This window comes from Panthera onca, chromosome E3 (assembly GCF_046562875.1).
Source record: "Panthera onca isolate mPanOnc1 chromosome E3, mPanOnc1 haplotype 2, whole genome shotgun sequence".
NCBI lineage: Eukaryota > Metazoa > Chordata > Mammalia > Carnivora > Felidae > Panthera > Panthera onca.
The window spans coordinates 22355251-22380053 of NC_138354.1; the positions used below are offsets into that span (position 1 = coordinate 22355251).

Below are 24803 nucleotides of genomic sequence, written 5' to 3' on the forward strand. Positions count from 1 at the left end.
TTGAATCTAAAACCAAAGAAACAAAACCTTGGCAGGAGGCAGGGAGGACTCCTTCAAGGGGTTTGGGACCCCAGATCAAAGTCTTCTTTATTGGAAACTACTCTTCATCACACCAGTAAATCCTGGCAATCAACACCCTTTTCAGATAGACTCAGTATCCATCCTTCCGTTCGAGGTGGGAGCCTCTGGGTAATGAGGAAAGTTGGAGGAAAAGTTAGAGGACACTCACTCTAGTTAACCCATATTAATCCCCCTGGATTCTAGAACCTAAACCTTCATCCATAATATCAACAGGCGACCAAAAATCAGATACTTGAAGAAAATCACACAAAAAGAAAGTACCTAACTCTGCCCTGAGGAAGCTTCCCAGAGGGGACATTATAAATATCAGGCAGACAAGACAAGGTTCAAGGAACATGAGCTGGATGTGGGGAACTGCAAATAATTGATCAAGGCTGAAATGCATATGACATTGGGGATGCAGAAGATAAGATGAGAAAGACAAGCAAATACCTAAGAAACTGGAAAAGGGCTGCAGGTGTAGTGCAGTGAGATCACACAAAACTTAAGCTGGCTTTGTGGATGGAAGAAACAGAGAGGAGCTGCAGGTAGACAGTGAAAAACAAAATGAGGACATTACGTATGACAGATGGTAATTTAGTGAAGTTGCGTACATGACCGATAAAATCAGTTAGAAGCTGGAAGAAGAGTGTAACGGTTGCTGTAATCTGTTGTCGTTTTGTTCCAAGTAGAACTGTCGTGTGGCTGATGGAGTAGCACAACAGGGTCATGCCAACTACAACCATGACTCACTCTTTCGCCTCTTCCGTGTCTGGGAGGCAAGTAGAGTGCGCAAGCTCTCCGTAACCCTGGGGAAGTCGGGGATCGAGACAGCCACAGCACAGGAGAAAGTAAAATCAGCAAACAAATTAAGTTACATCACCGTCACGTTACCCATTAAGACCAGATTATTACCTCTAACTACTGAACATTCTTCAGCCTCAGTGTCTTCATTAAAATTGGAGATTAGTTTCTGCAGACATCTACTTCATAACATTTTGTAAGGATTTAATGAGGAGTGCTTACTTAACATGGTGCCTCTAGCAAGCACTCAAATGCCTAGTTAGAAGCTCCTCTCACCAATTCTCAGCGGCACCACGGCTGTATTTACTTTTGTCAAGAGTCTACGGACACTTCTTGTGCAGAAACATCAGGAACCCCCAGCGTCTGCTCTCCGTGTCCTCCTGTAAGTATTACAGAGCAGATGCTTTCCACCCTTGTCCTAGGTCAGTATTATTCTACTCTACGGCATGCTCCTTTGCTATTTATCCGGAGTTTTGTCCCTCTTCTCAAATTTCATTTTGAAGGCTTTCTGATGAGGTTAGCAGGTGTGTTTCTGGCCCCAAATGGTGGCATTCGTACTTACAAGATGCAGCACGTTAGCTCTTGGGAGGTATTACAGTATCAGCTGCTACTCTAAGCACAGGGGAAAGTTCTGTTCTTCAGCACGGTCACCACAGCCAACTGACCACACTTGACCCACACCTCCTCCTTCAGAAAGCCACGTGAAAAAATATAGAAATATCCTACCTGTGCCCAAACACTTTGGCTTTCAGGATTTAAATGCGAGCAGAGATTTATTTAAGACATCTATCATTTTACAGATCTATCAAAAGGAGGAAGGGGTGATGGATCTGACTGATCTACGTGGTCCATCATACTTGACACATGCTCCACAAAGAAAACATTCCAATCAGTCGCAGGACACCCAAATCTGCAAGCTCTGGATCTAGGAATGAGAACAAACCTCGGAGTGACTAAAATGTCCATGACTCTGCTGGGCACTTTATGCATATTTTCCCATTTATAGTTACCACTTGTTAAAAAATGATAAAGATGTAGCCTTTTATAAATGAAGAGACTGAAGCTCAGAAAGAAATGAATGGCCCAAGGTCATACAGCTAGTGCAGGGTAGAGTCAAGATTCAAATCAAGGCTCTCAAAGTCCTGGCCTTTCCTCTCCAGCAAGAAACCTCCCAAAGTAAAGTGCTAGTGCCTTTCAGGAGCCACAGAGAAGAAATCCTTTGGCTTTAGACAGGTTCCGTGATAGACCTTCTTACTTACAGCGTATCTTTTCCCCAGACTGTGTGCCTCCACAATCCTTTCCTCATTTCCTTCCACGTTTTACAAGAACACTTCCATGGCTATGTCATCAGGAGCAAGAACGGCAAAAAAATCAAAGACAAAGACTGCACAGCCACTGGTCTGAACAAGAGGGGACTGGGCACTGGTGATCTTTAACAGAGCGATGACGGCATTTGTTTCGTGAATGTTTGTGGGAGGGTGATGTGGGAGACACAACTAGATACAACTAGTGAACGGCTGTAAGGTCCCACATCAGAGGAGTTCAATAGCTGAGAGAAGTAGGAAGGTAGCTAGAAGGCTACCAGAAATTAGCAAAAACGTCTGTCCTTTAGAAAAAACTCATGACGGAAAATGCCAGGAGCACGACAGAATACGCAGGACACTATCATTCGTGTAAAAAGCAAGAGAGAGGATACGTGCTCTCATTCCCCTGTATGTGTACGAAATGATTCTGAAAGAACACCTAAGAAACAAACAGTGGCTGTGGGGAGGAGGAGGGAGGACCTGGGCTGATGGGGGATGGGAGGAAGGATCTCACTACAAACCTTTTCATAGTATTTTAATTTCTGAGCCATGTGTGAATGATAAGCGTTAAAAAATTAAATATTAACAATTTTTTTCAAGCATTAATATTAAATGAGTACATTTTGATCTTCACAAAGTAAAAGGCTGTTCTAGGTTTCTGGTTTGCCAAGAGATTTGGTCATGTGTGCATGCTAGATTTTGTTAGGTTTCTTTCCTGTATCTATTGAAACACTTATATGATTTTTGTCTTTTTTATTTTTTTCAGATTTTTATTTAAATCCTACTTAGTTAACATATAGTATAATATTGGTTTCAGGGGCAGAATTTAATGATTTGATTTTTGTCTTCTGCTGGCAGGTACAATTAATTGTATTGATGAATTTTCCAGTAGTGAACCAAGCCTGCATGTGCCAGTATAAGAATTCAGCTCAGGCCATGATCTCACGGTTCTTGAGTTCGAGCCCCGCGTCAGACTCTGTGCTGACATCTCAGAGCCTGGAGCCTGTTTTGGATTGTGTCTCCCTCTCTCTCTGCCCCTCCCCACGTTTGTACACTCTCTCTCTCTTTCAAAAATAAAATAAACAATAAAAAAAGATGAAAACTATAACGTTATATTTTTTTTTCTTTTACTAATTTTATTGGCAAAAATGTTCAAGAGTAATATCTGGTTCTGGCAAGAGTGAGAGTTAAAAGGTTCTCTCTTCTATTGCTGGTGGAAAACTACTGGAAAGTACTGTGGTGTTTTAACAACTGAAGTTATATACATTCCAGACAGCCAACCCATTCAGTAGAATGTATCTGATGATAATAAACCCACAGTATGCAAGGCCATATGCATATCAAAGTTCACTGAGAGGTTCACAACGGAAACTGAATGTCTATCAACAAAGAAATGGCTATCCTCTCGGTTAGCATAGCACATTGTATTGAAAAGGAGTTGCTCTGTTTGTTTACTGACTTGAAGGAATGGTCCTTCTTAAATTTTATTTTGTAAGATTTAATTAGTTTAAGTAATCCCTACACCCACTGTGGGGCTCAAAACCACCAATCCCAAGATCAAGCGTTGCACACTCCACCAAGTGAGCATGCCAACCGCCCTAGGAATGTTACTCTGTGTGTGTGTGTGTGTGTGTGTGTGTGTGTGTAGACATATAAATATATAAAGCAAGTTGCAAAAATGTGAACAATGTTATCCCATACTTTTTTCAAGCTGTTTATATGTGCTTGAACAACTTTATAGGAATTTAGAGAAAGTCACGAGGAAATATCCTCCTGAACTAGGAACATCAGAGTAACCTCACAACTGGACCAAGTATCTAAGGAAATTATTAAGTTTTTTAAAAAGTGTATCCCAGGGGTTCCTGGCTGGCTCAGTTGAAAGAGCATGCAACTCGATCTTGGGGTCGTGAGTTCAAGTTCCACACTGGTACAGAGATTATTTAACTAAATAAATAAACAGACTTTTAAAAAAGCATATCTCAATTTGAAATGTTACATTACAGGTACGTTACTTTTACAAATTAGTACCAAAGAAATGTTTAAAACTCCATAATGTCCAGGATTTGCTTTCACTACTCCAAGCCCCACCCCATCCCCCCAAAAAAGGACAAGAGAAAAGTGCAACATGATTGGCACGTTGGCAACTGCTGAAACTGAGTAATGGGTGCCCGTAGCTTCTTTGTTCTGTTCTTATCTGTGTATGTTTGAAATTTTCCATAATAAAAGACAAAAACAAGTTACAAGCCTCCACATGAATGATTAAAGGCAAGGCAATATGGAGGGAGATTAGAGACAGAGGAAGGAGCAAAAGTGTAAGAACAGGAGTCGTGGGAGCAGGAAGACAATGGGTAAGGCGAGTGCCCATGATGGCAAGCAGGACACAGCCAGGATCAAGAATGCCCTTCCTCGTCCTGCTCTTCCTGATGCTTGATGGTCCGTTTTTCCTACATCCCCAACATGAACATCACCAAAAGTAATCACTTCCAAAGGATACTCTTGTAAACCGCTGTGGGGAGTATGGACTAATAGAGCCCACAGGTGAACAATTTATAAGTATCTAATATCAAATTTTCAAATGTCACTATGTTATGACCCATAGATTCCAATCTAAGCCCATAAAAAAGAAACTGTACAAAAACAGATACTGCAAAATAGCCTAAAACCCCATCAACAGAGAAAAGTTAAACACACCATAATGTACTCTTACCGTGGAATCCTACCCAGTAGTTTAAGAAACGAAAGGGGGTTGTTGACACAGCAGGTCTGAGACGGTGATCCTTAGAAAGGCTGGCCCTCGGCTGGTGTCAAGGAACCTGGGTTTCAGAGAGGTTCCCACCATTCCCTAACTGATAATGGTAAACTGTACAAGCCATACAGATCATGCTGAAAAGGCACAGTTGTGCTTTCCTTTTGGGAATCTGGAATTTTGGTACATGTTGGCAGACAGCACCTCTGTCACCAACCCCTAACAGAAACCTTGGGCACTGAATTTCTAAGGAGCTTTCCTGGAAGACATCTGACACATGTTGTCACAATTTGGTGCTAGAAAATGAAGCATGCCCTGTGTGACACGACAGGGAGAGAGCTCTTGGAACTTGCACCTAGTTTCCTCTGGATTTTGCCCAGTGTGCCTTTTCTCTTTGCTGATAGTTTTGCTGTAATAAATCACAGCCACGAGTACCACTAGATGCCGGATCCCAGGGAATCATCAAACCTGAAGGTGGTCTTGGGGACCACCTGACAAACATGGCTTTACAGAGAAAGATCCCTAAGACACATTGCCGAGTCAAAAGAAGGTCAACATTCAGATCACTAAATCATTTGTTGGAAAAACAAAAAGAAAATCCCACTAAAAGGCACACATTTTCCACAGTACAGTAGGGAAGCAGAGGGGAGCAGACCCTCAAGGTACCCAGTTGACTCTGCACCCAAAATTATTTAGTGACAGCCTATACAATGATTAGTCACTATACCAATAAAAATGTCCTATAAGCCAAGCAGTCTCTGCGCGCTAGGAGAACCTAAGCATAAAACATGACTTTATTTTTTTTAAATCAATTTATTTATTTTTGAGGGGTGGGGGAGGGGCAGAGAGAAGGAGAGAGAGAATCCCAAGCAGGCTCTGCCCTGCGCACGGCCTGATGAGGCTGTAAGCAAGTTTAGGAAAATAAGACATGCATACGAGCTGTTACAGCTATGGAAAGCTTCAAGAAGGTGATCTTAAAGGATCCTGAAGAGTTTTCTACAGACAGAGAGGTGGGCCTTTCAGGCAAGGGAGGACAGAAAGGCACAGACACGGCAAAGCATAGAGATTTGTTAGCATCGTGATTTCAGGGACCAGTACTCAGAGGAAATTTCAGAAAAAAGGAGGAAAAGTTAGATAAAAGTAGGAAATAAATTGCTAAATAGGGTGACAAGCCTCTTGCAATACTTAGAGTAAATATGCAATGTCCTGAGCCACAGCGGTGGACCGGAAATGAAAAGCAAAGATCACCACACCAAGGTAACCATAAGACGCTGGAATAGTTGATGGTATTAATAAGAATGACGAGAAGCATGTTAATGATGATACCTCCAGATTTTAGAGAGCAAACATTTAAAAGTGGAGGTTCTGGTGTTGAGATGGTAATTCTATAACGGGACAAAAGGTTATATCTTGCTTCAGAGAATAGAAGACTGAGGGGGGGAGGCAGCTTTCCACAGGGCCTAACTAGCCTGCCAGTCAGCAACCTACCATAAGCCAGCTCATCACCACACAGAAGCCAGCTGTATGTGACAAGCTGGTTATGAAAATATATTTCACATCTCCTGCCAAAAATGCTGTTCTCCTACTTTTCCCCTTACTGTCTATTCTATTTTCTCCCAGGCTTCCTGCTTCCCCTTTTTCTATCTGCTTGCCAACCCTCCCTTTTCTTTTCTCCTCCTCGTCCTCCTACACGTAAATTAATCACCAAAGCCAGTCTAGCACTACACAGTACAAAGTCACTAGTAACCTTCAAAACAATAATTTCACCACATAGTAGAGATGGAAACCCAAATGCAGCAAAAATAGGTAAGAATGAAATCAGGGGTTTGGACAAGTTTTTCAAAAACTCTGGCAGTGATATAAAGAGAACACAATAAAAATGAAGTTTTTTGGATTGTTTTTAAAATAAGAAGACTAGGGGTGCCTGGATGGCTCAGTCGGTTGAGCATCTGACTCCTGATTTCGACTCAGATCATGATCTCACAGTTCAGTTTGTGAGATTGAGCCCCATATGATGGCTCAAACCCGTGTCCGTGCTGTCAGTGTGGAGCCTACTTGGGATTCTTTCTCTCTGCCCCTTCTTCCTTGCTCTCTCTCAAAATAAATAAACATATAAAATAAAATAAAGACTAGAACTTATTTGCAGATAAAAGGGGCTAGGGAATATAAGTATCAGAGAAAGTGACAGCAGATGGGGTGACACAAGAGAGCCTAGTTTAGAGTCACAGGCAGTTTAATAGCCACACATACTGAAGGAGTGCAATAAAAGTGATACATCCATAAAATGAAATACTACGCAGCTATAAAACAGGTAAGATCCCCATGTTCTGGTATGAAAGATTCTGGAAGGTATTCAGTTAGTTGGGAAAAAAAAAACAAAACAAAACTGTAAGATTCAGTATACTATGTTTTGTGTTAATAGGAAGAGATAAAAATACATATCCCCTTGTGTTTTATTTGAGTAAGGAAATTCTGGAAGCACACACAAACTAATAAAAAAATATCAGGATGGCAATAATGTATATTTCTAGATACTATCTGATTTTGAACCATAGAGCACAGACAGCTTAGCTTTAGAGGCACAGGTGGCAGTGAAGAGTCTGCGTATCTTCTGGTTAAGAATTACAGGAAGGGGAGCCTGGGTGGCTCAGTTGGTCAAGTGTCTGACTCTTCATTTTGGCTCAGGTCATGATCTCATGGTTCGTGGGTTTGAGCGCATCATGCTGACAGCATGGAGCCTGTGTGGGTTTCTCTCTCTTCCTCTCTCTCTGCCCCTCCCTGGCACTCTCTTGTGTGTGCATTTGAGTGCTCGCTCTCTCTCAAAATAAGTAACTTAACAACAAAAAAAAGAATGAAGGGAAAATAAGACAGAGATAGCGATGCATTATCCAGATGGTGATACCGAGTCTGGATCTCTTCAAAAAGTAAGAGGGTAAGCCTGAAGGGGGCTTCCCCTGGCCTCATAATCTGAGCACCAAATAATTCAAGTCAAGGATTACAATCCACCAAAGAAAATAAGAATCTGGGAGATCTTAATGATATTAATAAATGCGCGGATGGATAAATGCACAGGGTAAAGGGAAAGATCTTACAGCAGAATGTCAACAAATACGGAAAGAATAATGGCCTTGGAAAGTCACTATTTGGCAATCCATTGACTGAGGCAAGAATCCTGGTGAGAAACAAGATGTTTTACATAGTTTCAAAGTTCTCCCAAGAATATAATTATTAATTACAAAAGGAAAAATCCTAACTTTACAATTACAAACCTGACATACACCACCTTAACCAAGTAACTGAAGTTACCGTCACCAGTAACGGCATAGATGAACATCATCGGCCTCCTGACACAATGCACCAGGCAAAACACAACACTGCTTCTGTGCTATTCCTGCCCAAAATGCATAACCTGGGGCACCTGGGTGGCTCAGTCAGTTGGGCCTCCAACTCTTGGTTTAGGCTTGGGTCATGTCATGGTCCTGGAGTCTTGGGATCGAGCCCTGCATGGAGCTGGGTGTCGAGCGTGCTTGGGATTCTCCCTCTGTCTCCCCCTCTCTACTCCTCTCCCTTACTCCCATGCACTCTCTCCCCCTGTCTCTCTAAAATAAAAAAAAAAAAAATTAGAAAAAAACTTTTTAATGTTTATTTATTTTTGAGACAATGTGAGAGACAGAGTGCAAGCAGCGGAGGGGCAGACAGAGGGAGACACAGAATCCAAAGCGGGCTCCAGGCTCTGAGCTATCACCCCAGAGCCCGACACAGGGCTTGAACTCACGAACCGTGAGATCATGACCTGAGCCGAAGTCAGACACTTAACCGACTGAGCCACTCAGGTGCCCCGAAAATAAAAAAAAAAACAACCTAACCAACAGGACACAACACACAAATATGGATGAGGGACATCCTACCAAATAACTAGCCTGTACTCTTTAAAAAATTTCAAGGTCTTAAAAAACAAAGACTGAGAAACTTCCAGAATGCCGGTGACTAATTGAACATGAAAACTAAATGCAAACTGTGTTCCTGGGCTGAATCTCCGATAAGAACAGTTTTGTTTTGTTTTTTATTTGCTCTAAAAGGCATTATTGAGACAACTGGCAAAATCTGAGTAAGGTCTATAGCTTTACTCTTAAGACCTGCACCAATATTACTTCCCCAATTTTGATAATGGTACTATACAGTTATTAAGAAATGTCGTTGATTTTAGGAAATAACTACATAAAAGTTTTTGGGGCTAAAGAGGCAACATGCATCCAAGTCACTCTAAAAGGGTTCAGAAAAAAAGCAGTATAGATGTAAAAAGAGAAAATGATAAAACAAATGTGGTTAAATGTTAGCATTTGAGGAATACAGGTGAAGGATACTCAAGAATTCTTTGATCTATTCTTGTAAAATTTCTCTAAATCTGAAATTATTTTAAAATTAAAAGCTCAGGGGTACCTGGGTGGCTCAGTTGGTCAAGCATCCAACACTTGATTCTAAGGTTATGGGATCGAACCTCACGGTGGGCTCCACGCTGAGTGTGGAGTCTGCTTGGGATTCTGCCCTCGCCGCCCACGCTCCCTCTAAACATATAAACTTTTTTTTTTTAAAGCCCTTAAAATAAAAAGCTCAGGTTGAGGACAGTCGGTGAAATTAGAAACAGGAGAACAGACACCCCACCACAATGACAGAAGCACCCCATAGTCTGCAAGTGCTCTGAGAGATTATCTATTTGAACCTGCAATTCTGACACACAGAACTGATGCTCTTCCCATTTGAAACTTAAAGAAACCAATGATCAGAAAGTCTAAGTGACTTGTATGGTATATGGTAGTCGGGTAAGGCTGACCCAAAACCTGGTTTGCTAAACTACTCTCCTAAACTCTACTCTTCTGAGGCTTAATTACTAGTTCCTTCAGGATTCTTTCCAACTCACACAAACCTCACTCTTGACCTCTAATTAAACGATGCTCATTTTCTAATTGTTTCAGATGTTAATCTCACTCTTCCAAATAGGACTACTTGCTGCTCTGAAGGCAAAAACCAGTTCTACTTGTATTGTGCTCCCCAGCACTGGGCACTGCAATTAAACTCCTGCTTCCTTGCTTTTTACTAACACTCTAAGCCGATCCCCACCACCAAATATGTGTTCTTTCCACTCTTCTACCCACATTCTACATAAGGACGATCCTACTTAAGCGCTTCAATCTCCAGTATCTACTTGTGTAAGCAACTTGTTTCTTTTCTCTCAAACCTCCATCTCCCCCTTTATGAGAAGTCTCAAATTATACCTCCTCCCAAGGGTTGTTGTGAAGGTTAAATTAGGTAATGCAGAGAAAGTGCTTAATGGACACACATAATTAAGTGTACACTCTTCATTAGCTACAAGACTGAGATCCAAAATCCTGTACTAAATAAGGCTAAGGTTAGGACACAAGGAAGGGTGCAAACTGAAGAAGGGAGAACATATGGCAGAAAACAGACCTGATGCACCTCTCTGAATGGCTCTCATCAAGAAGACAAAAGATAACAAGCGTTGGTGAGAACAGGCAGAAGAGGGAACCCTTTTGTGCACTGCTGGGAATCTAAACTGGTGAACCCACTATGGAAAACAGTTTGGAAGCTCTTCAAAAAATTAAAAATACAGGGGCGCCTGGGTGGCTCAGTTGGTTAAGCGTCTGACTCTTGATTTGGGCTCAAGTTATGATCTCATGGTTCATGAGCTCAGGCCCCACATCTGCGTCTGTGCCTGACAGTGTGGAGCCTGCATGGGATTCTCTCTCTGTTCTTCCCCCACTTGTGCTCTCTCTCTCAAAATAAATAAACTTACAAAAAAATTAAAAATACAACTACCAATGACCCAGTGATCCCACTTCTGAGTATATTTCCAAAGGAAATATAAACAAGATATCAAAAAGATACCTGCACTCCCATGTTTACTGCAGCATGATTCACAATAGCCAAGATATGGAAACAACCTAAGTGTCCATCAGTGAATGATGGCGATGTGGGATGTGTGTGGGTGTGTACACAATGGAATACTATTCAGCCGAAAGAAAGAAGGAAATTCTGCCATTGGCAATAACTGGATGGGCCTTAGGGCATTGTGCTAAGTGAAAGAAGTCAACAGAGAAAGACAAACACTATAGATATCACTTATACGTGGAATCTAAAAAAAGCTGAACTTCTAGAAACAAAGCAGAACGGTGGTTACCAGGAGCCAGGGAATGGGGGGATTGGGGAGAAGTCGTTAAAATATACAAACCCGCAATTAGAACAGGAGTAAATTCTGGAAATCTGATGAACAGAAGAGTGATTATAGCCAACAATACTGTAGTATACGCTTCAAAGTTGCTAAAAGACTAGATCTCAAATGTTCGCACAAAGAAGGAATGCTAATTATGTGACATGATTAGAGGTGTTAGCTAACACTATGGTGGTAATCACACTGCAATATATAAACATTGTATCAGCACACTGAACACATTCGACTTACACAAAGTTAGGTTTCAGTATCTTAAAAACAAAACAACAGCACACAAGGGCAATGCGCTAACCACTGGTGGGGTGGGGATGAAATTATTTCAGTTGTCAATCCTGCCTTTATAAAGATGGAAAAAAATTAAAAAGACAAAATGAAAACAGAACCGAATACATAAAAACAATTATTACAGCACAATGAAAAATGAGGTAGATGCCAGAACAACAATTCAAGACCCTAGATTCCAAACCAGACCAAAGTACCAGGTACCAAAAGAAGACAAAGATATCAAAACTACAGACCAATAACACTTATGAATACAGACACAAGTCGTCAACAGAAGACTAATAAACCCAATCCAGCAACGTATAAAAAGTACTAATCACAGTGCCCAAGTGGGATTTGTCCCTGGAATGCAAGGTTGGTTTAGCATATGAAAATCGATGTAATACAACAGTGTAATGGAACAATGGGCAAAAACGACATGGTGATCTCACTAGACACAGAAAAAGCATTTGACAAAATCCATCATTTCATGACAAGTTAAAACACTCAAACTAGAAATAGAAGGAAACTTCCTTAACCTGATAAAGGCCATCTACAAAAAGCTGCCAGCTCATAACATACATAATGGTTAGGACTGAATGCTTTTCCTCCAAGATGAGAAACGAGACAGAAGTCCACTCTTGCCAACTTCTATTCAACACTGTACTGTAGATTCTATTCAGAAAAATTGGGCAGGAAAAGTAAATAAAAAGCACTGAGACTGGAAAGGAAGTTATAAAACCATCTCTATTCACTGATACGATGTTATATATAGAGTGAGAGTCCTAAATACACACACACACACACACACACACACACACACACACACACCCCAACTAGTAGGAATAATAAACAAGTTCAGCACAGCTGCAGGGTACAGATCAACATACAAAAATCAATTGACTGATGTGCTATGACATGGATGAACCTTGAAAACGTTATGCTAAGAGAAGTAAGTCAACCACAGAAGGAAAAACATATGATTCCACTCATATGAGGCACCTGGAACAGTGAAATTCAGAGACAGCAAGTAGAATAGTGGTTGCCGGCAGTTGAGGGTATGGGAGAATGGGGAGTTATTGGTTAATAGGTACAGAGTTTCAATTTTGCAAGATGAGAAGGGCAGTGGAGACGGCTGGTGGTGACTGGCTGCACAACATGGTGAATGTAATGCACTTGATGTCACTAAATGGTACACTCAGATTTGGTTAAGACGGTAAACTGGACATATCGAATTTTAAAACTTTTGTGCTTCAAGGGACATCAAAAAAAAAAAGGCAACCCACAGAATGGGAGAAAATATTTACAAACTGTGTATCTAACACAAGACTTGTATCTAGAATATATAAAGAACCCTTATGGGGTGCCTGGCTGGCTCAGTAGAGGCTGCAACTCTGGATCTCCAGGCTGTGTAAGTTCAACACCCACCTTGGGTCTTTAAGAGATTACTTAAAAATCAAATCTTGGGGCGCCTGGATGGCTCAGTCGGTTGGGCGGCCGACTTCGGCTCAGGTCATGATCTCACAGTCCGCGAATTCGAGCCCCGCATCAGGCTCTGTGCTGACAGCTCAGAGCCTGGAGCCTGCTTCAGATTCTGTGTCTCCCTCTCTCTCTGACCCTCCCTCGTTCATGCTCTGTCTCTCTCTGTCTCAAAAATAAATAAACATTAAAAAAAAAATTTTTTTTAATAAAAAAATAAAAAAAAATCAAATCTTACAAAAAAATTTAAAAAAAAGACCCCTTATAGCTCAACAAAAAAGAACCAAATTTTATTTTATTTTATTAAATTTTTTTTTTTTAATGTTTATTTATTTCTGAGACAGAGCACGAGTGGGGGAGGGACAGACAGCGAGGGAGACACAGAACCCAAAGCAGGCTCCAGGCTCCGAGCTGTCAGCACAGAGCCCGACGTGGGGCTCGAACTCACCAACTGTGAGATCATGACCTGAGCTGAAGTTGGACGCTCAACCGACTGAGCCACCCAGGCGCCCCAAGAACCAAATTTTAAAATGGACACAGGATTTGAATAGAGATTTCCCCAAATCAGATACACAAATGGCCAATAAGCACACAAAGATGCTCACATTATTAGTTATTAACGAAATGCAAATAAAAAAATCAAAACCACAATGAGATACCACTTCATACCAAGATGACAACAATAAAAAAGAATAAGAAGTGTTGGTGAAGATGTTGAGACACTGGAATCGTCATACAGAGCTGGTGCAGATGCTTTGAAGACAGTCTGGCAGCTCCTCAGAAAGTCAAACACAGAATTCCCATCTGCCACAGCATTGCCACTTCTAAGTAGGCACCCAAGAGAACTGAAAACATCACGGCCACACCAACACTTGTACAGGACTGTTCACAGCATCATTATTCATAATAGCCCTAAAGTGAAAACTCTAACGCCCATCAAACGATGAATGGATAAAGAAAATGTGGTATATTGGGGCCTTGGCTAACTCAGTCAGAGAAGCATGCGACTCTTGATCTTGGGTTGCAAGTTCAAGCCCTACACTGGGTGGAAAAATTATGTAAATAAATAAAAACAAAAAAAAAAAAAAGAGAAAATGTGTTACAGATGCACAATGGAATGTTTTTCACCCATAAACTGATGCATGCTACAACATGGAGGAGTGAATGGGGAATGATCGCTATAAAGCACAGGGGTTTTTTTGGCGGGGGTGCGGGGGGCGTTAGGCAATGATAAAAATGTTCTGGAATTAGGCAGTTGTGATAATTGCACGACTATGAATATACTAAACCCCACAGGATTGTATACTTTACAAGGTTGGATTTAATGGTATGTAAACTGTATCTCAATAAAGTTGCTATTTAAAAAATGGACGGAGAAACTAACAGAAACGTTTGCAGTAAAAGCTGAGGATAGGGCAAGAATAGATTGGATAACACTAAAGAGAGAGAGAAGCTGAGCATAGACAAGAGCGTATGCTTAAATTCCAGAGTCACTGGGGAGCCAGGAAAGGTTTCTAAATAGTGAGGGACACGCTCAGAACTGTCGCTTGAGGACGATTAACTTGCAGCAGCGGAGAGGATGCTCTCTATGCCCCTTCCTATCTTCATGTGGGAAAAGTCTCACGCACACATACACCTCACATCACTTGGAGCTTCACAAGTAGAAATACTAAGCAAAACATGTTTCTCTGACAATTATCAAGCAGTGGAGTCATGCTTAAAATCACATTTAAGATTGGTGCATATTTAAGCACCACACAGCGTTAATGCCTTGTGTTTCGCAGGGACACTTCAAAAGAATAAGAAAAGACCAAAGTCAACAAAACACAGATGTCAAAATTATAAAAATATTCAACGATCAGTGCGTCAAGCTGCTCAGTAAATGCTAGCTGACTCAAAACCACTAGTAAGAACAGCAAAATAAGTGACTTGGTTGAATCTTGTTGGTTACTATACCAATCCAATCAATTGCTGTTTGCGGAAAATATCTTGTAAGGTTCCAAGTATAAAATTCCTTAACCAGGTTTCAATCTGTTGTGAGGGCTCCATCGGAGACGGGAAGTCAGCTGAGTCATTGCCACACAACATACTACTGCAAATTCAAAATGCTCTCCCCTAGTTACAAGAGTAGAAAGGCTAGGATTTCTGCTTCAGAGCCAACTCACACACCCAGAGTATGCAAATCGTTTTTAAAATAAGACCACCTTCATAAGACATTTAAACTATATTTACTTCCATGGTTTTTTGTGGGGTTTTTTTTTTTTTTTTGAAGAGAGAAACTAGGCCTCTGTCAAATGTTACTTTCTCTCTTTGAATCTTAAAATCTCCCTTTTTGTTGAGACTATTCAGCTCCCTGATACCCTCCCTGTAACACACTGTCTCTTACTCTTTGGGGAGCCATGACCTTTTGAAATCTGACAAATGCTAAGGTCCATTTTTTTTTAAAGCACACATTCAATTTTTCAAACTACCTCATGCCATCTGTATCCCTGTGTGGAATCCAGGATGAGAATCTCGGTTCTGGTGGCATCCTTTTTCAGGAAGCAGATCATGAGCCCAGGCCCTATGTTTCATTTTCTTACCAAGGTTATCACCGGTCATAGTTGAAAACAAGCAACTTTTATGTCTAACAGTTAGGGAGCTACCTTCAGAATGACCCTTCAAGAAAGCTACAATCGTTACAAGCGATCAGTTTAAGCATGAAGACCTGTAATTATCGTAACCTCAACTATTTAAAATGGTATCTCAGTTTAAACTAATTGTCAGCATATCCGAAAACGAAAAGAAACACTGAGTTAACATAAAGGTAAAAGTACAGGGTCAACTTTCAGTTAATCTGTTGAAAAACAGTGGGGGAAGGAGCCTGATGTGACCTAGTGACAACACAGCACCTATGTACTATTCCTGCCGAAAAGGTTTAACTGAATCTAATCTTACAGGAACCATCAGAAAAATCCAAACTGAAGCCTGCAAAAAAGGGGAAGGAGAGGATAAAGAAGTGCTCCTGACATAAGGAAATTACAGACAACTAAAAGCAACCCTGGATTAAGGAATTTAGAGAGGGAAACCAACATATTTATAAAGACATTACTGGGGCTCCTGGGGGGCTAAGTCAGTTGAGTGTCTGATTTTAGCTCAGGTCATGTCACGGTTTGTGAGTTCAAGCCCCACGTCGGGCCCTGTGCTGACAGCTCAGAGTCTGGAGCCTGCCTCGGATTCTGTGTCTCCCTCTCTCTCTATAACCCTCCCCCGCTGGTGCGTGCTCGTATGCGCGCTCTCTCGTCTCTTTCTCGCTCTCTCTCAAAGATAAATGAGCGTTAAACAAAAAAAAAAGACCTTAGTGGGATGACTGGGAAAATGTGAATATGGACGGAATGGCATTGCAACAAAGTTAAACTTACCCGTGCATGACAATGCGATGGTTATGCAGAATGCCCTGGTTCTTAGGAGGTACACATTGTCTTACTTAGGCGTGAACTGGCATGATAAAACACTATGGCGAAAGATTAATAATGGGTAAACCTAGGAAGAGATACAGGTGTTCACTGCACTATTCTTGCTATTTTGCTGAAGATTAGAATTACCTTTTAAAAATTTTAAATGGGAGGTCATCTTCTCGACTTTGAGCGAGAGACCTATCAAAAGACAGCCTGAAGAGAATACATACAGCACATTCTATTTTAGCCTCTCCAATCATGGGCAGTACTTTTGAAGTCAGAAAAGAGAACTGTAAGGGATTTTAATTATTACTTGCAGACTTACTTCAGATGCCAAAAGCACAAGAGGTTACAGAGTAGTACTCAGACTTTTTAATGACGTTCATATTTAAATTTTCCACAGAGGGTTGTTACGCATTTTTAAACTAAGCTTACGGTTTGATTCATTTATTCTATCAATTGATTTACCGCATAGCTGCCAAATTAAACTAGAAAGAAACCTACCATTATGAATTTGCTGGCCTCCAAACCATATCACAGGAAGGCAACAGAAAAGCGTAACAAAAATCAGAAGGCTTTTTTTTTTTTTTTTTTTGCAGCTAAAGGCTGATGAATTACAAGAGAAGGGTCCACCTCATCTAGGGAGACCTGCTATCCTGGTTCATTCCTGCCGTCCCTAGTCTTTTTTTATGGAGCACCTGTCCCAGGCAAAAGTGCCTCGGACAACAATGTCCCAGTTTAGATGCTATTTTATATGGCATCGCAGCATCTTTAACAAATTTTCTTAAATGATGGCATTCAATAGCTGGTTTGGGGGGGGAAAAATCAGCTAACATGAAACATGTAACTTCTACTTCAGATGATATACCCTACATTATAACAAATTAACTAGAATGAGCACAAAATACATTGAGATAATTGTTTTTACATTTCCCGAAAGGAGAAACCAAAGTTATCATTTTTTTACTGTGCAATATAAAATAAAATATTGCTCAGCTGCAAGAACTCGATAGAACTGAGAGGGCTGTTGGAATTCCAGATCTGTCACTTGAGAGAATACAACCTTGACTGCGTTACTAGATCTGTCTCAACCATAGCTTTCTCATCTGTAAAACAGGGGTCATGGGGCACCTGGGTGGCTTAGTCGGTTAAGTGTTTGACTCGTGATTTCGGCTCAGGTCACGATCTTACGGTTTGTGGGTTCGAGCCCCATGTAGGGCTCTATGCTGTTTCCACAGAACCTGCTTGAGATTTTGTGTCTCCCTCTCTCCCTGCCCCTCTCCCACAAAATAAATAAATAAACATTTAAAAAAAAAAAAAAAAGAAGGGCTCAGAATACTGGCTGGTCTCTCTGATGTCATGGTCTAGCTCTAAATACCCAATGATTCTATGGCTATGGCCTGCAAAAGATTTTTTAAAATTAGATCAGTTGCATTCGAACATTTTTTTTTTATAACTCAAAAATGTAAGTTACTATCTTCTCTCACCAAATTCCTATTTCTGTTCTGACCTCTATTCTGTTCAGAGGCTGAGTCAATCTCCCATTCATCCAACACAGAGACCCCGGTATGTCTAGGCCCCTCTCACAACTAAACCCAGGTTAGTTACTTGCCAAATCCCAGACTGCGCTTCCTCAGTATCTCCCACTCTCACGCCTTTTCTACCACCGCTATAATCCGGGCCTCCCACACCTCCAGCCCACATCACAAATTACCATTATTCTAGCGTATCACACTACCCTCCCCAAGAGCGTATGATAGCTCCACACTACTGAAAGATCTATGCCCAAAGTCCTCAACCTAATACTGCATCCGTCCCTGCTCTTGTATGCCAATCCAACCAAACTACCCACTGTTATTTCAAAATTCCCTGTACTTCCTGGATTTTGTGCCTTCAGTTCTGTTGTTCTCACACTGCCCTTTTCTCTGCCTTTCAAAAGTGATTCTATCCTTTAAAGTTCTGTTCCAAATGTGACCACCCCCATCTAGATGTTACAGTTTCCTCTTTTCAATGCCCATGATACTGACATAAAGTGACAATTTAAAATTCTTTTAATGTTTATTTAGTTTTGAGAGACAGAGCGTGAGCAGGGGAGGGGCAGAGAGAGAGGGAGACACAGAATCCAAAGCAGGCTTCAGGCTCCGAGCCGTCGGCACAGCCCAACGCAGGGCTCAAACCCACGAACCATGAGCTCATGACCTAAGCTGAAGCTGGGCATTTAACCGAATGAGCCACCCAGGTGCCACAGAAAGGGACCATTTTAATGGCCAACTGTGAAAGGACTATAGTTTACTCCAGGTAAGTAAACGAAATTTCTGTCTTGTGCTGATTCTAACTCTCGCTCGCTACCTGGCACGCTGTCTTGAGGATCTACCACTTGGCAGAGGGAACGAAGAACGGCAATACGACGTTGACATTCAGAGACTGGAGGGTTCAAAACAGGGGTACACACAGTAACATTTTGACTTCCACAGTACTAAAACACGTTAAAATTAACTTAACATTAAAAATTTGCATGTTTGGTTATCTTTGGGGAACATGAAGATCTAGAATAGTGGTTCTCAGCTGTGGGGGTGATTTTGCCCCCCAGAGAACATTTAGCAACGAAGACGTTTCTGAATGTCACGCCTGGATGGGGGTACTACAGGCAGATTGCTGCTGAACACCCCACAATGCACAGGGCAGACCTCACAATAATAAACTATCTGGTCCAAAACATCAACAGAGCCCAGACTAAGAAGCTCTGGTCTGGAAGTATTATATGTACCTGTGTCTCTGCCTCCTCAGAGAGATTTTCGAATTTTTCAAGGCAAAGAACCATGTCTCTAGTAACAGATGATACGACATGATCCAAAGCCTGACAGCTCCTTCAATTACTAAGTGGTGTGGTCTCCTTTGTCTCAGAGCAGGAATATTCCTGTAAAACAGGACCACTGGCACCCACCTCACACAGTGACCCAGGGATGAGAGGAGTCCACGTAAAGTCTTGAGAAGAGTGTGCCAGGCAGAGTACGCATTCAGTACATTAAGCTACTTCTTTCTCTTCTCCTCCCAGGTGCCTAGCCTTGCGTTTGGAACACAGAAGATGCTGAAGACATGTTTGCTAAAGGAATACAGGATAATGCCTGGATTTCCTAGGGAGAGCACAAATGCCTCCAGACAGACACACTCTCCTTATATGGGAAAAAGGAAGCACAGAGATGGAGTTGACAGAAAGCATTTGCCCGCCTAATCGCACCTCTCCCCCCTCGGAACACTTTTAACCTTTAAGCAACACTACCCCCTCACGGTCCTTAGTACACGCTGCCTTGTAACCTCCTTGATACTCGTCCTTCCTTTTCCATCTTCAAGTATGGCAGGAGATGGTGGCCTGACCTCTACATCATCTGCCTTGTATTAGTTACTTGTGCACATATTACAGTCTTCCTACCGGATTGAACAAGTTCTCTGTTGCCAAGTGTCACATTGGACTCCTTTCTATACAACCCAAGGGGCCTAACACACCTTAGCAACTGGCTGGCCCGAACCCCTTGTTTTATAGATTACACAGAGAGGCTAAGTGACTTGCCAAGAGTCAAGGTCATATTGCAAGTGGCAGAGCCGGGATTCAAACTCTGATACATAGCTCATACAGAGACTCTAAGTTCTATCCAACTAGAATAGCGTATGAAAATTACACCCACAGTAGAGGCAATTTTTAATTAAGCCCCAGAAAACCTCCATAGAAATTATACTGATAGAGTTACCTGACAAAGCAAAAAAGGAAGGAGAAAGAGACTCCAATCTCCCTTCTGCTGCTGAAAATTCAACCTGTTTTCTTTCACGGTTTCATATCTTAACATTTTTTTTTTAAAGGTTTTGACAACAAAACTTATTAAATGTCCGAAGGACAGATATTTAGTCAGAGATGTCAGGCTTAATTTCCTTTAACCAGTCCCCATAATTATAACAGAAGATCTCTTATTTAGTAAGCCAATGACGCCCACCCTCACCAACTGAAAAGATTTTTTAATGATCACCTTAACAGACTAATTATCTACAAAACTCAAAAGACCAGCAATTTGGAACGAGTTTACGTGGTGAAAAATATTCACATGATTTGAATTCCGTGTTATTAACCTCACCATAACGTAAACCTAAAACTTACAGTTGTCAAGGACAAACTCCATTAAGACCTGAGACAGGAGAAATTTTACTTTACTCTGGCCAAGTGAAAAAGAAAGGTGCTCACTGATAAGGTTAATCTAGAAGTTTCTCTGAGTCTCTCAATAGGATTCAAAAGAAAATGGCAAATAAAAAAAAAAAAAAAGACTGAGGAAATGGATGTGAAAAGGAGTTAAATACAGTGCAATGCTCTGATGCTTTAAGCGATTATGGCTCAATAAAGCTAAACATTTCCATAAAGGCAACGTTTAAAAAAACAAAAAATCCCTTTGTGGTGATGATTTAAGTTACCAGTGCAACAGCACTCAGGCCCAATAGAAATGATAACCACGCATTGGGAACAAATTTTTAATTATTCCACCAGCTGATAAAAAGAGCACACACCGAACACAGACACAAACCTAGTTTCAAAAGAAAACAAAACGCAGTTTATGCTTGTTCAAGTTCAAGGGCAAAACTGTTTCCAGTGCAACAGAATCCGCCTGACTACAATGTGTTGGACGAAAAAAAAAAAAAAAAATGCGAACATAGTATCTTCTTATAAAGGCAACAATTTGAGTTACAAAGTAATAACGGGGAAGCCAAAACAGTTTGACAGCCCGCCATAAGGGCCGCCTCAATCATGAGTCACACAATGCCTGCAACCATTTACAATAGTAATTAATGCACAAGTCCCCTAATTAAATTCTAAAAGGGTGAGAATGCTTTAACTAAGTTTACAAGAATTGCTTTTCGCTGTTTTTTTTCTCTCCCAAAGAAAAGAACACACGCGTAATTACGCATCTCCCCGCAATCCCTCCATCCAGTATTCCCTCCGGCCTCTTCTCCCGTCTGCCTATTCCCTGCGTGCGAAAGAAAATGACACGGGGGAACTTCTAAACCCAGAAAGGGCGAACCAGAGTGCAAATACACGATTAATGGGGCGACAGACGGAAGCTCGCCCATCTTACCTGCTAAGATTCCTTTCTACGTCTTTGGTAGCTTTAGCTTCCAATTCTCTGCAAGAGAAAAGAAAAGGGGGAGGGGGGAGGAGGGGGGAAGAGAGAGGGAGAGAGAGGGAGAGGGAGATGCGCGTGAAAACGGAGCTGCTGCGGCAGAGGCTCGCGCCGGGGCGGATGGGGGAGGGGAGGGGAGCCCGGGGGTGCTCACAAAGCTGCGGGGCTGCAGCCCGGACTGCGGGCGGGCTGCGCGGGCGAGCCGCAGCCCCCGGCCCGGCCCCAGCTGCGTGGCGCGGCCCCTCGGGCCTCCCGCCCGGCCTCCGCAGCGGCGCCCTCGCGCCCCCCCCCCTCCCCGTCGAGGCCCGAGGTCTCGGGGACGCCCGCCGCCGCCGCCGCCCGCGGTCGCGGGCCCTGCGGCAGCGCCCCAGGCTCCTCCCGCCCGAAGGGAGGCCCCCGCCCTGCTCACCTCATGTGTGTAAAGTGCACGAGCAAGTGGGGCGCGGCGAGTGAGGCTCGCGAGCCTCAAGCCCTCCGCAGCGCCGCGGGGAGAGGCCCGAGCCGCTGCACCAGCGCCATTTTCTACACCGACCCGCTGCCGCCGCCGCCGCCACCGCCGCCGCCGCAGGCCCCAGACCGGAAGTGAATGCCCCGCTCGGCAACCCCTTCCGGGGGCGCCGCGGCCGCCGGCCTCAAGATGGAGGTCCTAGCAACTAACCCCGCTGACGGGACGGGCCCTTGGCAACCGCCCGGGCGCGGCTCGCGGCCCGCGGCCCGCGGCCGGGACCTCCCTGAGGGAGTTCACTGCCTCCTAGGCGCCCCGCACAGAGGCTGGGGAGCCCGCCGAGCCCCGGGCCCAGCCTCTTTCGCCGCTGCCGGCTGCGATCCGACTGGAGTCCCGCCCCTCCTCCTCCTCCTTCTTTGCTGCGACACAAGTTTCCTTCCCTGCCGCCCGGCCCCTCCCCCACCGAAACACACCAAAAAAAAAAAAAAAAAAAAAAAAAAAAAATCCTAAATCGCAAATTCTACCCCTGCCGCAGCAAGATGACCCCGCGCGGCTTTTGAAATCCGCCACTTGTAATTATTTTTGACCTTGGGCCAGTAATTTAACCTCTGTGCTCCTCTGCTTCCTCCTCAGGTAAAGAATGCATACCTGAGGTGGGCTAGGAGGTTTAAAAGCGATTTTTATCCACCGAGTTTTGCAGACCGTTTGACTCAGCAATTCCACGGGCACGGATTTCTGTTCCGAAAATAATCCTGGATATCTACAAATATTTTCACCGTCAAGATGTTAAGTGCAGGCATGGACGATGGTGAAAAACCGTGAACGGCCAAAATGTCCAACACTCTAAGGTGGCTTTAAAAACTGAGCTATTGCAAAAATGATGGGGAGGAAGGACGACGGCGAGGGGAAAGTGGTTACAATAGAATAAGTGAAGAAGCGGGTTCCAAACTCACTCACACCGCAGGAAGCATGTAAATACAATACGCTCCATTCGTGCAGTAAAGTGAAAATGTATACCCAAGTGTCGATGCGAGATTGCTGCTTACCTACAGGTAGATACAGCAAAGTACCTACACGTAGATACAATAAAATACATGTATGTGTTCGTGTGTGTATGTGTATTTTCTTTCCATCCCCTCAAAGCGCTTTTCTTCCCCCTAATCAAAAACGATTCAGTGCTTAAAATCCACTCCTTCGCAGAAACCTCACTCTAAGGAGCATCCCGTTTCCCTCTTTCTAAACTAGGTCTTTCTTCGCACTGCCTTTAAAACATGCCCCAATCTCTCCCATTAAAAAGAAACCAAACCTCCCTTGACTGCCTGCCCAGTTCCTCTCCTCTCTGAGGCAGATGTGTAATAAGTTAATGAATGAATGCATGCATGCACAAAAAGTCCTAAAACATAAGCGCCAAAACGTTAGCTGATGATATTCTGAGGATTTTAAATTTCTTCTTTTAACGTATACGGCTTTTTTGTTTTGTTTCATTTTTATACAACGAGCATGTTAAACACACACACGATTTTAAAAATCAGGTTTACAAAATGTAAAAGTAGAGGCCATCAAATAAACCCTAAGTGATTTTCCCCCTGCCATTAAGTCCATACAAACGCATATTTGGTTTGGTTTTCTTTTATGGTCCTTTCTACTTAAAGTGTTAAAAAATTATATTACATCATTTCTTTAGGAGTTAAAAAATATGAACATGTATTTATAGCACAGTATGTTTTCATACCAGGTTTATGAATAATTTTCCATAACAGCATAACGCAATGAAGACAACAATATTTATTGACATTTACACAGCTGATTTTTTTTTAAAAAATCCTTTGTAGTCCTCCCCCAAATTGCTCTTATGCATGTCACAATTGACCTTGAAACTGCCAAACTCAATGTGACATTTCTCACCCAGTCTTGACTTAGGTCTTAGCTGTATTTCCACAACTGGCCACTCCTACTGAGTCTCTTCTACCTGCTGTCTTGGCAACCCATTCTCCCAAATTTCTTTTTACCTCTCGGCAATTCTTTTTTTTGTACCCTCTGCCAGCATCTCCTGCTTTATACCAAATAAATGTCGGGATCCCCAAGGCTCTGTTCCAAACCTCCTTCTCTCTCACTCTTTCTCCCTCTCTCTCTCTCTCTCTCCACTTTCTCCTTGGGATGGGCGATCTCATTGACTCTCATACTTAAATACTGTTCAAATGCAGACTTTCAAATTCATGTATTTAGCCCATATCTCACCTGTATACACCAGAATGCCAAAATGACAGATCACCCATGCAACAAATATTTATTGAGCACCTACTGTGTGCTAGATACCGTGTTAGGGCCTGGTTCCCTGCCATTTGTGAGGAACTGTTTTGGTGGATGAAGTCTAATGGGACAGATTTCTTTTTTTTTTTTTTAAGCAAACTATAAAGTATATAATAACAAACGATGACAAACACACAGAAGGAAACGAAGGTGTTCCAAGAAAGTGTAAAACGAAGGAACGTAACATAGATTATGTGGTCAAAGAAGGTTTCTTTGAAAATGTGAAGCTTCACCAGAGAGCTGAAAGCTGAGGAGAGGCAAACCAGGACCCAGGGAACAGCAGAGGAAAGGTCTCAGGCTGGAGGTTTATACTTGTGAGTCCTTGTTGTGGATGAAAATAGGTTCTGTATTGCATTTGCCTTTAAATCCACTGGAGCCACCATTTTTATTCTACTTTGCATAATCAATTCAGAACAAAACCAGAAACGAGGTCTGGTATGCAGTAATGGGTTTCATTACCACTGCTCATTTCAGTAAGCAAATGCCATTCCTACAACAAGCATACTTTCTAATTAAATGAATATTAGAATATTTTGTGTGGCGCATTGTTG

General features: G+C 42.4%; 1 protein-coding gene across 11 annotated transcripts in view; it reads right to left on the reverse strand.

Moving 5' to 3' along the window:
- The window catches only part of TNRC6A (trinucleotide repeat containing adaptor 6A), a 98805-nt gene extending 76444 nt beyond the window's left edge, over positions 1 to 22361 (reverse strand). For 5 of the 11 annotated variants that reach the window (XM_078440511.2, XM_078440508.2, XM_078440510.2 and 2 more), the window contains exons 1-2: positions 21907 to 22360; positions 21453 to 21500 (exon numbers count right to left, since the gene is read on the reverse strand). In XM_078440511.2, the coding sequence (XP_078296637.1) occupies positions 21453 to 21500; positions 21907 to 21911 (53 nt within the window). In that variant the 5' untranslated portion in view covers positions 21912 to 22360. Of the gene's footprint in view, positions 1 to 27; positions 1753 to 16302; positions 16424 to 21452; positions 21501 to 21906 lie in introns of those variants that run through there. The other 6 variants (XM_078440504.2, XM_078440506.2, XM_078440509.2 and 3 more) reach the window with 6 other exon arrangements.
- Between the last annotated feature and the right edge of the window lie 2442 nt (positions 22362 to 24803).